Source organism: Squalius cephalus, assembly GCF_949319135.1.
Source record: "Squalius cephalus genome assembly, chromosome: 23".
Classification (NCBI taxonomy): domain Eukaryota; kingdom Metazoa; phylum Chordata; class Actinopteri; order Cypriniformes; family Leuciscidae; genus Squalius; species Squalius cephalus.
The window spans coordinates 20107912-20121734 of NC_137144.1; the positions used below are offsets into that span (position 1 = coordinate 20107912).

Sequence of the window (13823 nt, forward strand, 5' to 3'; positions counted from 1 at the left end):
TCAGTAGGGTTCACAAGATGATACGTGACCCGTTTACCCTTCCCCTAGTTGGCTCCCCAAGTAAAATACAAGGTTTACGTTTTCAGTGGCATATTTTATGGGCGATGGTCAAGGTATTTTTTTATTTATTTTTTGTCTAGATATTTATTTCATCCGTCTGCGTGATATAAGAAAATAGTCTTTGCAGAAAATATATGTTTTACACGACAAATATCTAATACCATCTTGAATACATTTGGAGCAATAATTTAGAAATGTTAGTTTCGTAAAGGAAAAAAAAGAAAGACGAGGGAATTTATCCTGCTGGACGCTCACATCGGCCTGGCCGTAGTTATTGAGGTGCATTATGGGATTGAATGAGTGCACTCGATTTCGACTAATGTTCTTTTTAAGGGTAACTTATAGAGAGCGATTTTGTTTTCATCAAATAATTTTTCATACAAACTCAAAACAAGTTGCATTTTAAGACGTATTTGCTTTTATCTAAGTATGATTTTTAGCATCATGTATTATTGTAAATGCAAATCATGTTGGCTCTAAAGTAGTTTTATTAGGCATAAAAAAACTGAACCGCGATGCATGATATGACAATAAACATAATTAATAAAACGTACATGAAAAAAGTAACAAACAGCAATTTGTTCTAAATATTTATTTATAATATTATGGTCACCACAATAACCCAGTTTTAATATGCATATTTCATTAAATAAATACCCTAAATAAACCTTGAATGTTGGTCCAGCCTCCGCATATAATTAAGACCCAACGCCCCTCAGAGGATGAAGCTGATTGGATTGAGACGGGCCACCCGACCCCCAACCGCCCCCAACTGGACCTAGTCCTCCATTTTATCCACCATCTACTAGGATATTTAAACCTGTTCGTCCACATTTCGCCCTGCTGTCTCGCCTACAAACAAAAGCCTTTTGAGTTTCGTAAGACCGAGACAATTGGAAACATCTAGATTCCCATTCGTAGTTTGGTGGGTGTTAACCAGCTCTTTTTTTCTTTTCTTTTTTTTTTTTTACCTTCATCCGCCAATCGGGAGGGCGCGAGAGTAAGTTAGTTCAGTGTTGTTGGCACGAGCTCTGCGCGAGCGCGCACGCCAAAGGACTAACGTTATATTTCACATGGCGTGGAGTGACACCTTCTATTAATCAAGTTTTTAAGTTTTAATCCGAGTCGTCAGGCAGTTTGGTCCTACATAATTCATTTTTAGATTGGTAAAGTGAACTGAACACACCATGGTGACACTGACAGCGATCGTAGCGCCTCTCGGTCGGCAGATACACAGACATCTGGTGAATCATGTCAGAAGTCAGCGCTGGATACCTGCTCGGGCATGCAACCTGAGTGCATGCTCCAGCAAACTAGCCCTGAGTCAAGGTTAGTGCTTTTTTGCTGTAAGTTGTTTTGGGTTTTTTTGCTGAAGTTTGTGTTATGTAAAAAGTACCCCCTCCCGGGCCCCGGAATGTTTGGTCTTTTTGATGGACCACTTGTGCACTATTTTTCATTCTCTCACCTCTAGGTTTTATTACAGATTTTATAATGTAATTTATGACTGGGATGATGATTATGGAGTCACAATGTGTATGTTTATTATCAGTGACAGCGCCCTCCTGGACGACTTCCGGGTTTTGAATGATAGAGATCAATGTTTACATGAAACACGATGGTAAATGATCACTGCATTGATTATGTCAGGACAGCTGCAGTAATGCGTTGTGCATCGTTTTTTGTGTGGCAAATACACCTTGCGTGGTATCATTTTGGATGTATGAATTATGAAATAACCCCATCCTTTTACATCGTGCTTTACATGTTTTACATGTCACTGTTTTTCCACAGGCCACGCCCACAAGATATATGGGCCATGTTTATGATGTCTGCAGAACATTTCTTTGAAAACAGCCGTGAAGATGCAATATAAGTCACAAGTTTTTGTCTGTAAGAGCTTTTAAAAAAATATAGTTTTATCAGGTTGTAGTAAGTAGGCAAACCAGCCAAATAAAAAACATTAAAAAACTCATAAAAGTGTTTTTTAGGTAATTTTTACATTTAAGAGTTGGACACCGGTTATAATTTTAGGCTAAACAAACCTGTCACTCAGTGGGAGTTGTTATTTATAAACTTAGATTTCATCATTTTTGTAATTGGTTTGCACGCAAGAAGTATATCATGTATAAAAATGTCCTATTCTTGAATATTATTCTAACTGTTGTATATGTTTGTACTCATATCTTTACCATGCAATTAGTAGTTGCTTATAGCTTTCATTTCTATTGTGTAGACCTTATCTTATCTGAACCCGATTAGTTTATCAACGCATAAAGCCAGTCTTTTCCGATTTTAATTGTTTAAGTCTCATAAAAGCAAAGAACAGTTAAAGTTAAATAAATAAAGATTAAATACAACTAGCCTAGTTGTTAAACCAAGTGAAAATTAGCAAAGAAATAGAATTAATTTCATTAGTTAACCTCTTTACATGAAACAATACTTCTACAGCATTCATTAATCTTAATTTCATAATTTACTAATGCATTGTTAAAATCAAAAATATTTCTTAACATGAACAATGAACAACTGTATTTTTATTGACTAACATTGACAAAGATGAATAAATACTGTAACAAATGTATTGTTCATTGTTCAGTCATGTTAGTTAATGCATCAACTAATGTTAACAAATGAAATCTTATTGTAAAGTGTTGCCAAAATAAACAAAAAAAGTTTTTAGTTATTGTGGTCTGACATCTACATGGTTTTGGTTATGAAAATTACAGAGTAAACATCCCAAATCAAGTTTATTACAAAAGTTTATTTTAATTTACATTAAATCAAAGACTAAGCTTAAATAAGTATGTCTTTTGAGATTTTATAAGAGTTATAGTTAGAACCCATGCTGTGTTTGCTTAGTTACCACAAAATGTGTCAGGACAGTTATAATCCCCTTTTACTAGACCACTTAAATGGTGGACAGGAATGAAAGTAAAGGCCATTTTAATCTCATGAAAGGCCCGTTGGTCACATTCTCGTGCTGATTTAATTCCTTTTGTTGAACCTAGGCCATGTGACCACAATATAAGCAGTTATTGTGTAAGAAGAGCTCCGATGGCAAACCTTCTTGCTGTATGTAGGAACTTGTGTTCATGTTTGCTCAAGGATTGGCTATAACATTTCCAACACAATGTCTATTCATAAAGGTGGCATACGACTCTGCTGACTGTCTTCCTGTGAAGCGTTACAGTCAGTTTTTCCCTGACATTCCAAACGTCAGGTTTTTTTTTTTCTTCTTCTTCTTCTTTTGAGTCATCGAGTCACAGGAGGAAGCATATTTTCTTTTCGACTTTTACTTCTCTAACACATTCCAGGAGGACGGCTCGTCGGCTCTTGGTGCCGCTTTCTGTTGGATTTATTTTTGCTGCTTTTTTCCTGTTGGGATTTTAAGCATTTAAATTTAGAATCAGAAAAAATGTATAACGCAACATGTGAGGATGCACTGTGTGCCATAAAATGTAGGTTTATGGGATCTATCTATCTATCTATCTATCTATCTATCTATCTATCTATCTATCTATCTATCTATCTATCTATCTCTAGTGTACTATGTTTTATAAAGCATTTTTATTCAGCTGTTTTTGTCATATTTGTTGTAAAAAGCTTCATACGTTTTCTGAAATGTCTTGTGCTGTTGTTAGACTGTCTAAAAGTCTAGTGTGCTGCCTGTCTAGACAGCATTTTGGAGCATCATGCTTGTTTTTGCACATTTGTCTTATTTTTTTATTGCCAAAATGCTGCCTAGATTGCTAGGTTTCCTTATCCTGACCGGCCATTCTCTCCCCAGTACATCCGATGTGGCAGGGGCCGCTTGCCATTCCCGGTGGAGATCGCCAGTCACCTATTGACATCGTGGAGCGTAGAAGCGTCTTTGATCCGCAGCTCAGACCGCTGAAGGTGCAGTATGACCCAAGAACCTGCCAGCAGATCTGGAACAATGGCTACTCTTTTCTGGTCGAGTATGACGACACCACTGACAAATCCAGTAAGTCATCTTCATTGTCTTAATTTTAAAATTTGCTATGGTATCCATAGTATGTTCGGTACTACAGTTTCTAAAATAAAACTGCATTAGGAAGTACTGTCATCTATAAAATAAATTAAAATGACTTTAGTTATATTAATTAATTATGGTTTTACAATAGTAACTTTATATATTACTTTGGTGGAGGCTTTGCTTCCCTTATTTCAAGAAAGAATTTCCTATGTGAGCTTGGTTAAAATTTTGGTACCAAGAACAAAACATTTTGTTTTAAATGTTTTGTGAACTGAAATGAATCTCTTTCAGCTCTGAAGGGAGGACCACTGGAGGATCAGTTCAGACTGTGCCAGTTTCATTTCCACTGGGGAGAGAACAACGCCTGGGGCTCTGAACACTCCATAGACCGCCGCCTTTACCCTGCTGAGGTACCCTTACGTAAGATTTCAGTATATTTTAAGGATTTATATAGCAACAAAGAATGAAAAATTACTTAGTGTCTGACTAATTTTTTACAATGAGGAAGCATTTCTCTCTTGCGAAATAGACAGAGCTTCTCTATAATAGAGGCGGAGACTTTACCGTTAGGAACAACCCACTAATTCTATTGTAAAATCTGAAAGATTGTCACTCCATGAATACATGGCACTAACCCTGGAAAAGTTCTGTACTTTTCAACTCATCATAGCCAGTTACGTAAGGAGGCATGTGTGAGTGAAAAAGCCAAGTCTGGGCCGGTGAGAATGTGACCTTGTTACGGCTCTCAACACTCCTTTAGCTTTACTGATTTGTCTGTGTGAGTGCGTGTAACAAAGCAAGCTCAGATTTCAGCCCTGTAAATGGATCCTCTATTGCGTAAAGTGCTTTTATTCCCTCCTCCTCGGTTCAATCTAATCGTGCCAGAATGAATGGAGGACTGTCAGATTGTACGGATGTTGGTTTAAGCTATCGTGGCACTTCAAAAACACAAAACCTAGCTATGTTCAACTGCAGGATTGTGTAATCGAAACTAAACCAAGTAAAAAGCACAATGGAAAAAGAGCCCTTAATTATAGTTCATATTGGCATGAGTGTGTATCTGGGTTTTTTTTTTTTCACAGCTCCATATTGTTCACTGGAACGCTGACAAGTACAGTTTGTTTGAAGAGGCTGTTATGGAGGATAATGGACTAGCTGTTATTGGAGTCTTTCTTAAGGTACTGATGTGTGTAATTATTCTCAAACTTCTTGGATCTTTAAGCTTAGTAGGCCTTGTAATTAAAAAGCAAATTTGATTTGGTATTTTCACAGATTGGAAAGAGGCACGAGGGTCTACAGAAACTGGTGGATGCCTTGCCAGCAGTCAGACACAAGGTAAGGCATCAAATACTGTGTTTTGTACACATTGGCATTGTTGTGAGTCATACACTGAGATTAAGAACCTCAGAGAAGGATATTTTGGAAACCGAGGGATGAGGGTGGTTAATCTTGTTGCATACATTTTTTTTATGTAATATTCTCATCCTTTTTCACCCAGGATAGCTTGGTAGAGTTTACCAAGTTCGACCCTGCATGTCTCCTTCCGGAGAACATCGATGACTATTGGACATACGCAGGTTCTCTGACCACTCCTCCTCTTACTGAGGCGGTGACATGGCTTGTGATGAAACAGCATATTGAAGTCAGTCACGATCAGGTAGGAGGATGATATGAGACAGGAAATTGAAGGAATATTTTCCTCAATGGCATATTTAAAGAAATAAAAAATGTTCTATTATTCTATGAAATATTCGTGGACGTTACACACACGGACAAGGTAGTCAGTAAAGTAATTACTGTAAAGTAATTAGCGACAGATCAGTTCTTCCGTATTGTGACGTATTGTGAGTGAAACGAATTATCGGAAGAAAACAATGTATCACGTGGACTGTTCAATCCATCGGTTGTTGTTGATTGGATGGAGGCAAATCTGAATGCGAGCTTGCAGTTGGTTGTAAAAAAGGGGTGGGGTTTAAGCAGACTATATGATAAATGAGCCCAATCCAGCCTCAGTCAGTCAAACGCATGGATGAATTGTTCACAAGAGCATTAAGATGCATTTAGAAAATAAAGTGAATTTTTTGTTTCATGCCGATTTTAATGAATACCTTTTATAGCAACAACAACAAAAAATGGTCTTATGTAATTGTCAATGTAAATTATAGCTGCTAAATTTAAGTGTGATTATGTAGTAAAATGGCAAAAAGAATTCCCCTGAGGTCTAGTGTTGCATCCAAAACAGTCATGATATAATTTATATGACTATTTTCCACCTTCTGTCTAACCTTTAGAATTAAATGGTCAGTTTTTGCTGCTGCACCTTTAAGAAACACCTTCTTCTAATGTAAAATTAGCATTAAGTGAGTATGTTCTCCACCTCTACTTTAGCTTTGCTGTTGTGCCTGTCCAGTATTGTTTTTTTAATGCTACAAACTTCAATAACAGCCTCTATTAGATTGTAAAAGGTTCTAAAAAAAATCTCTCTAGACTTTCCACATTTCCAGGGTTTTCAGAAGCGGAAGTTGTCGTAGTTGGGTAAACTTCTATAGTGGTGAACGGGAGACAAGATGTTGATTTGCGAAGTTGATAATTGTGGAATCTCGTCATTACACTGTGTGAAAATGGTCCATTAAATTGTAAAAGATTTGTAGGAACAGAGCAGGGTTTGACAAACGTTTGCATTTAACGCTAGTCGCTAGTTCTTCTGGTGTTTAGGAATAAAAGTATGGTATATATTCTGCTTCCTTTTGACGTCAGAAAGCTGTGGAAGATCAGAGCAATTTGGATTTTTGCAGCTTAGTTTCAATAAATGTAAGATTGTTGTGTTCTGAAAGTCTGCGCAGTACATCAAACTACCAACAGCTTATGAAAGCTATGAATTTAAGCTTCGAGTCACCTCACACTGGAGGTTTGGACTCTGCTGGGAGTCTTGTTTGTTATTCCGACTTCATGTTCCACTGCTCCATGGTAACCTGGGAAATGGAACGGAAAAGCTCATCTGGCTGACTGCTGACATCTGTTTTCTCTGTTCACCCTGTTTGTCTTTTACATATAATCTCCCTTTTTTCTCTCATTCTAAATACCAATATTTGGATGTTTTCTTTTTTTTTTTTAAACTTTCTCTCCTATTCTTTTTGTTTCTCTTTCTCTCAGTTGGCAGTGTTTCGAAGCTTGCTGTTCACGTCGGCAGAAGAGCAGGTGCAAAGAAGCATGGTCAACAACTTCCGCGTTCAGCAGGCTTTGAAGGGACGGACTGTACGTTCTTCGTTTTCCCCCTTCCTCCAAGATGATCCTCCAATGGAGTAGCAACACAACTCTATTCACATCCAAATCACAAAAAGACTCATCAGTCACTTTTTATTATGGGGTTCTGATATCCGTATGGTCTTAACTGGATTTTTAAAAATATTTTCACCATTTCCAACCAGACATATATGTATAGATTGGAGAGATTCCATTGAAAGGGATTAGCAAAGATGTATAGTTATTGAAAGAGTTTGCTTATTCCTCTATGTCAAAAGGTTCATCCAATTTATCGCCATTTTGCTGTATTTGTACAAGTATTGAAAAAAATGCTAGAATTCAAGAAATTCTAATTTCAGAATGAAACACGCACATTTCCTCTAACTATAGTAGCAAGGGGTGTCCACGTTTGACAAACAGCCCCCTCTTGTGGATCGCTGACAATGCACATGCCTTGTTTTGAGGCATTAGACCTTGTAAAGTTTTTAATTTATGTATACAGTAGTTTTAGTTTAGTGGTACACTTACCTTGTTTGCTGCGAGGGAATTTATTTTATGCGTGATACTGCACAATGCCTTTCACTTTTGATTTGTTTTTAAATGCTAATAAATAATCTAAAGTATTTTCAGTAGATCTAATACACATCTAAAGAGAAAATCTGAAATATTTAAAGGCTCTAAATTTGAGCATTGCAGTATAAATTAAAGCTGCAAGCAGCGATGAAAGGGCCCTCGCACCCGTGCCATCAACACTCGGTGGCTTTAGGAAGACAGAGCATGGTTGGGAAATGTACATTTAAGGAGGTATATATAGTAAGAGTATGTCAAAGTCAGTTACAAAATGTTTTGTATAATGGTGATAATAGCATGCTTCATGACTCAGCTAAGTGTTGCTAGCATGTTTAGTCTGTTTCTAGCATGCTTAGTACACAATAATTATGTGGTTAGTACTGCATTACTGTGTTAACCATGTCAGTTTCTGTTGCCAGTAGGTGGCGTTATGACTATAACTGAATATGAGCATGGATGTGTGTTCAGGACAGAACTCTTATCAAACTTGTGAAGTTTGGTGCAAATTGGACATTGCCTTCTTGAGTAACAACAAAGTCATGTTTCATTGAATTAGCATTCTTTAGCACTTAGCTAAGCATTACTAGCATGTTTTAATATGTTTCTAGCATGTTTAGAACTCAATGGCATTTTTAACATGTTGCTAGAACGGCATCAACGTGTTAAACATGTCACTTCCTGTTGCCAGTAGGTGGCGCTATTACTATAACTGAACATTCTCATGTAGATGTGTTCAGGCCATGACTCTTATCAAAAGTGTGAAGTTTGGGGCAGATTGGACATTCCATGCCTGAGTTACAGCAAATTCCTATTTAATTGCAATAATAGCATGCTTTAGCACTTAGCTAAGAGTTTGCTAGCATGTTTTAGCATGTTTCTAGTATGTTGTTAGCATGTTTAACACTTGCTGGCACTTTTTTATATGTTATTAGGAGTCCATAACAGTGTTAAACATGTCACTTCCTGTTGCCAGCAGGTGGCGCTATTACTGTAACTGAATATAAGCATGGTCATGTGTTCAGGACAGAACGCTTATCAAAAGTGTGAAGTTTGGGGCAGATTGGACATTCCATGCCTGAGTTACAGCAAATTCATATTTAATTGCAGTAATATCATTCTTTAGCACTTAGCTAAGTGTTTGCTAGTATGTTTTATTATGTCTCTAGTATGTTGGTAGGATGTTTAGCATCTACTGGCATTTTTTTATATGTTATTAGGAGTCAAGAACAGTGTTAAACGTCACTTCCTGTTGCCAGCAGGTGGCGCTATGACTATAACTAAATATGAGCATGGACATGTGTTCAAGAGATAACTCTTATCAAACATGTGAAGTTTGGGGTAGATTGTACATTGCCTTCTTGAGTAACAACAAAGTCCTGTTTCATTGAATTAGCATGCTTTAGCACTTAGCTAAGTATTGCTAGCATGTTTTAATATGTTTCTAGCATGTTTAGAACTCAATGGCATTTTTAACATGTTGCTAGAACGGCATCAACGTGTTAAACATGTCACTTCCTGTTGCCAGTAGGTGGCGCTATTACTATAACTGAATTTGAGCATAGACATGTGTTCAGGCCATGATTCTTATCAAACGTGTGAAGTTTAGGGCAGATTGGACATTCCATGCCTGAGTTACAGCAAATTCCTATTTAATTGCAGTAATAGCATGCTTTAGCACTTAACTAAGTGTTTGCTAGCATGTTTCTAGTATGTTGCTAACCTGTTTAGCACTTGCTGGCTCTTTTTTATATGTTATTAGGAGACCACAACAGTGTTAAACATGTCACTTCCTGTTGACAGCAGGTGGCGCTATTACTATAACTGAATATTCTCATGTAGATGTGTTCAGGCCATGACTCTTATCAAACGTGTGAAATTTGGGGCAGATTGGACATTCCATGCCTGTGTTACAGCAAATTCCTATTTAATTGCAGCATTTGCATGCTTTAGCACTTAGCTAAGTGTTTGCTAGCATGTTTTAGCATGTTTCTAGTATGTTGTTAGCATGTTTAGCACTTGCTGGCACTTTTTTATATGTTTTTATATGTCCACAACAGTGTTTAACATGTCACTTCCTGTTGCCAGCAGGTGGCACTATGACTGTAACTGAATATGAGCATGGTCATGTGTTCAGGATAGAACGTTTATTAAAAGTGTGAAGTTTGGCGCAGATTGGACATTGCCTTCTTGAGTAACAACAACATCCTGTTTCATTGAATTAGCATGCTTTAGCACTTAGCTAAGTATTGCTAGCATGTTTTAACATGTTTCTAACATGTTTAGAAGTCAATGGCATTTTTAACATGTTGCTAGAATGGCATCAACGTGTTAAACATGACACTTCCTGTTACCAGTAGGTGGCGCTATTACTATAACTGAATATTCTCATGTAGATGTGTTCAGTACAGAACGCTTATCAAAAGTGTGAAGTTTGGGGCAGATTGGACATTCCATGCCTGAGTTACAGCAAATTCCTATTTAATTGCAATAATAGCATGCTTTAGCACTTAGCTAAGAGTTTGCTAGCATGTTTTAGCATGCTTCTAGTATGTTGTTAGCATGTTTAGCACTTGCTGGCACTTTTTTATATGTTATTAGGAGTCCATAACAGTGTTAAACATGTCACTTCCTGTTGCCAGCAGGTGGCGCTATGACTATAACTGAATATGAGCATGGTCATGTGTTCAGGACAGAACTCTTATCAAACGTGTGAAGTTTGGGGCAGATTGGACATTCCATGCCTGAGTTACAACAACTTCCTGTTTCATGGCGAAACATCGAAATTTATCAGGCCGCCGAGGACCCGCCCTTTGACGAAAACTCAAGATCTTCGCAATTTAACGTCGCAAAGGCCTTAAGATTACACTCACCAAATTTGAAGATGATCAGATTAAAACTGTAGGAGGAGTTCGTTAAAGTACGAGGCCTGAAAATGGCAAAAACTGCACAAAAATCTGAGAGGAAGTTCAAAATGGCTGACTTCCTGTTGTGTTTAGGGCTATGCTCCAAGAGACTTTTTTGTAGGTATTAGGTCATTACATGTATGTACCGAATTTCGTGCACGTACGTGGAACGTTGCGGGAGGCGCACTCCGTTGAAATTTTATAGGTGGCGCTATCGAGCCATTTTGCCCCGTCCAATTCTGAAACCTATATCAGATGTAAATTTTCGCCAGTTCTGATGCGTGTGCAAAGTTTTGTGAGTTTTCGAGGATGTTTAGGCCCTCAAAAATGCAATTAAATGTGGAGAAGAATAATAATAATAATAATAAACAGAGCAATTCCAAGAGGGTCCTCACACCATCGGTGCTCGGGCCCTAATAAGACTTTTAATATAATACTATAAATAAGAAATATCGCCTTTATAAAAGGTGCACAAGACATTTAGAAATGTAAAAAGAAAAGGAGTAGATTAATGCGCACAGTTGTTTAGTGAATATGCATTACTGTAGTTGCTATGTGCTTCAGATTTGTGCAAATAGGTTATTATCATCCCTAGTGCCTTTTGCATTGGACATAATCTCTGATTAGTTCTCCATTGCTCTCATTTAATCAGTAATCAGATCAACTGCACAAGTGGTTGGCCATATTTGCCTTTTGGTAAAATGTGCCTCCAAATCTCTTATAGTTTTAGTTGTTCTCATGATATCACAGTCGTATTTGTTCATCTGTGGATATTGAAAGTGTATTTAGTGTTGGTGATTTTAAAAAACAATAACAGAGAAACTAGTCTTTATGTGAGAACGTCTTGTAAAAATGTATTTGGGAGCACCTGGATGTGTCTTTCCACTATTTCATGAAACACCTTTCAGAGAGGAACTTCCGTTTTTCGAGCATGTATGCTCTATTAAATTCCTCTGATACCAACTGATTGTTATACTTCAATATTGGTGCATTCCATTTTCCTTGTCTGAAATATGCTGTAAATGCAATAAGAATGAAAAGACACTAAAATTGTTAGAAACATCCAGGACCTCTTATGTTAATAGTTTTACTTATGTGCAAATGATTTTGCATTTACATCAATGTTTTTAGATTGATGATGATAATATTTAGAGGATGGTTGAAAAGTAACATAGAAGCGGCAGAAGTTCAACACGCAGCTATAACTGTGAAGAGACGCTGACGGTCTCTTTGTGACGGCTGAATATCAATGCTCTTCTGTAAACCGTCCCTAAAGTGGCCTCTCATTTGAATGGGCCACCTGGTATTTTCCCTATTGGGTTCATGGTTGAAATTCAAAGAAATACTAACTAGACTGGAAAGCTGGATTTACACTGTACAAACTTTAGGCTACAGGGAGACTGGGGTACACTCTCAGAGTTGTGAACATTCTTTCACATTAGGAGGTCCTGGAACAATGTTTTCTCATTGAAGCAGCAATGAATAGTGTGTGAAGACACCTTTTGTTGTTGAATTTGAATTATGCAGTGAATGAATTACGGTTTGAGGTTCTTGGGTACTTTTTGCTGTTGGCATTAAGGGCCATGTTGGCCATGAAACATGACTGTTTTTGTTTTTTCCTCCACACCCATTGATAGGATTTGCCTCTGTTTTCTCTTTTTAAGTAGCTTGAGGCTTTCTACTGTTAAGGGAAATTAATAAACGTGATTTAACACTAAATCTAGTTTTGTTTTATAGACTTCTCACCTGAAGTAATTTACATAACTGTCACTTATGCTGCCTATACATTGTATGATGCAAATGTATGCAAAACTTTATGATTTCGTTCTTGTATTGTGTGCAAACACTGTATTATTCGTTGTAAGTTGTATGAGATTTTGTAGGAAATGGAAATGTCTTTTTTTTTGTATTTGGCCTGTATTTGGTTGATTTTCAATTTGTTTTACTTTTGGGTGTATGCAAGCATGTACCCTGGGGATTTAAGCAGGAAGAGGGTGGTGCCGGAGGTTTATGGGGACCCCATCCCAGCAAGCGTTGTTGCACCAGGTGCTGGTTAGGTCCGGATCAGCTGCGCTAAAAAGTACGTGTTTTGGCAGATTTAGCAGGGGGGTGGGAGACAACAGACTTTTTTTTAGTCTGAAAAATGATAGAAAACAATCTTGAGCCAAGTCTTCAGGGGTGGACTGTGTTACACATAATTCCTTTAAACTATTTTAAAATGCATTCAGTACTCTTGTATGAAATAACTGTTTTATATTTAAACCTTTGATCAAAAATGAATTCACAGTGGTGCATAAGTAACTACATATTATTAAAGCTTTCATGACCAAATTTACCTGAACTTCTCAATTGTTGTTACGTTTACATTTTAATGGCTGGTTATGGAGTGCCACTTAAGAAAGTGTACTTTTAGAATTTCTTAAAGCTGTATTTACAAAAAAAGAATAAATAAAGCTTGTTGTAGGATAATTCTATGTTATCGCATAAATGTTCCCTCTGCTAAGTTCTCCGTCAACCAATATGAACCTTTGTGTTCTCAAAGGTAAACACATTTGTACTCATTTCATAACCATGGCCTGCTATCTACTGACCTTCTCTAAAAGTTAAGAAGATTTCAGGCAATAAATCTGAACCAGTGGAGAACAATTTTCAGATGAGTTTGGGGCTAGACGGCACCTTAAGAATCAAGAGACCGAGAATAAGGCCAGGGTGTGCGTGTTTGTAGAGGCTGGGGAATCTGGATTGAGTTTTGTCTCAAACTTGGTTCAAACAGATTCCGTTCCATGTTTGTTGTTCTTGGCTGCATGAGTTATAAAAATGGGACGAGACACTGGGTTTTTGCGTATCCCAAACACACCATGGTTTCCCATCATTGTGTGAGAGAATTTAGCAACATGTTCTTTGAGCTCAACAGGAAAAACAAACTATAGAGGTGAACTGATTGAAGAGCAGGAGATCAAGACGACGACTTTGGAAAACCCTGGAGATGGTCACAGTTTAGATGAAGAAAGATGTTCTGCAACTGTGGACAGTGAATAGTTGGATCAACT

At 37.4% G+C, this 13823-nt stretch overlaps 1 protein-coding gene across 2 annotated transcripts; it reads left to right on the top strand.

Annotated features, from left to right (window-relative positions):
* The first annotated feature begins 789 nt into the window (after window positions 1-789).
* ca5a (carbonic anhydrase Va) lies at window positions 790-13108 on the top strand. Of its 2 annotated transcripts, none has more exons than XM_079859118.1 (8): window positions 790-1389; window positions 3848-4045; window positions 4349-4467; window positions 5140-5235; window positions 5330-5392; window positions 5556-5714; window positions 7211-8007; window positions 11195-13108. In XM_079859118.1, the coding sequence occupies exons 1-7, from the start codon at window positions 1248-1250 to the stop codon at window positions 7361-7363; spliced, it is 930 nt and encodes a 309-aa protein (XP_079715244.1). In that variant the 5' UTR covers window positions 790-1247; the 3' UTR covers window positions 7364-8007; window positions 11195-13108. The 2 variants fall into 2 exon arrangements, with proteins under 2 accessions (XP_079715244.1, XP_079715245.1); XM_079859119.1 differs by lacking the exon at window positions 790-1389 and adding an exon at window positions 3111-3518.
* Window positions 13109-13823: the final 715 nt, after the last annotated feature.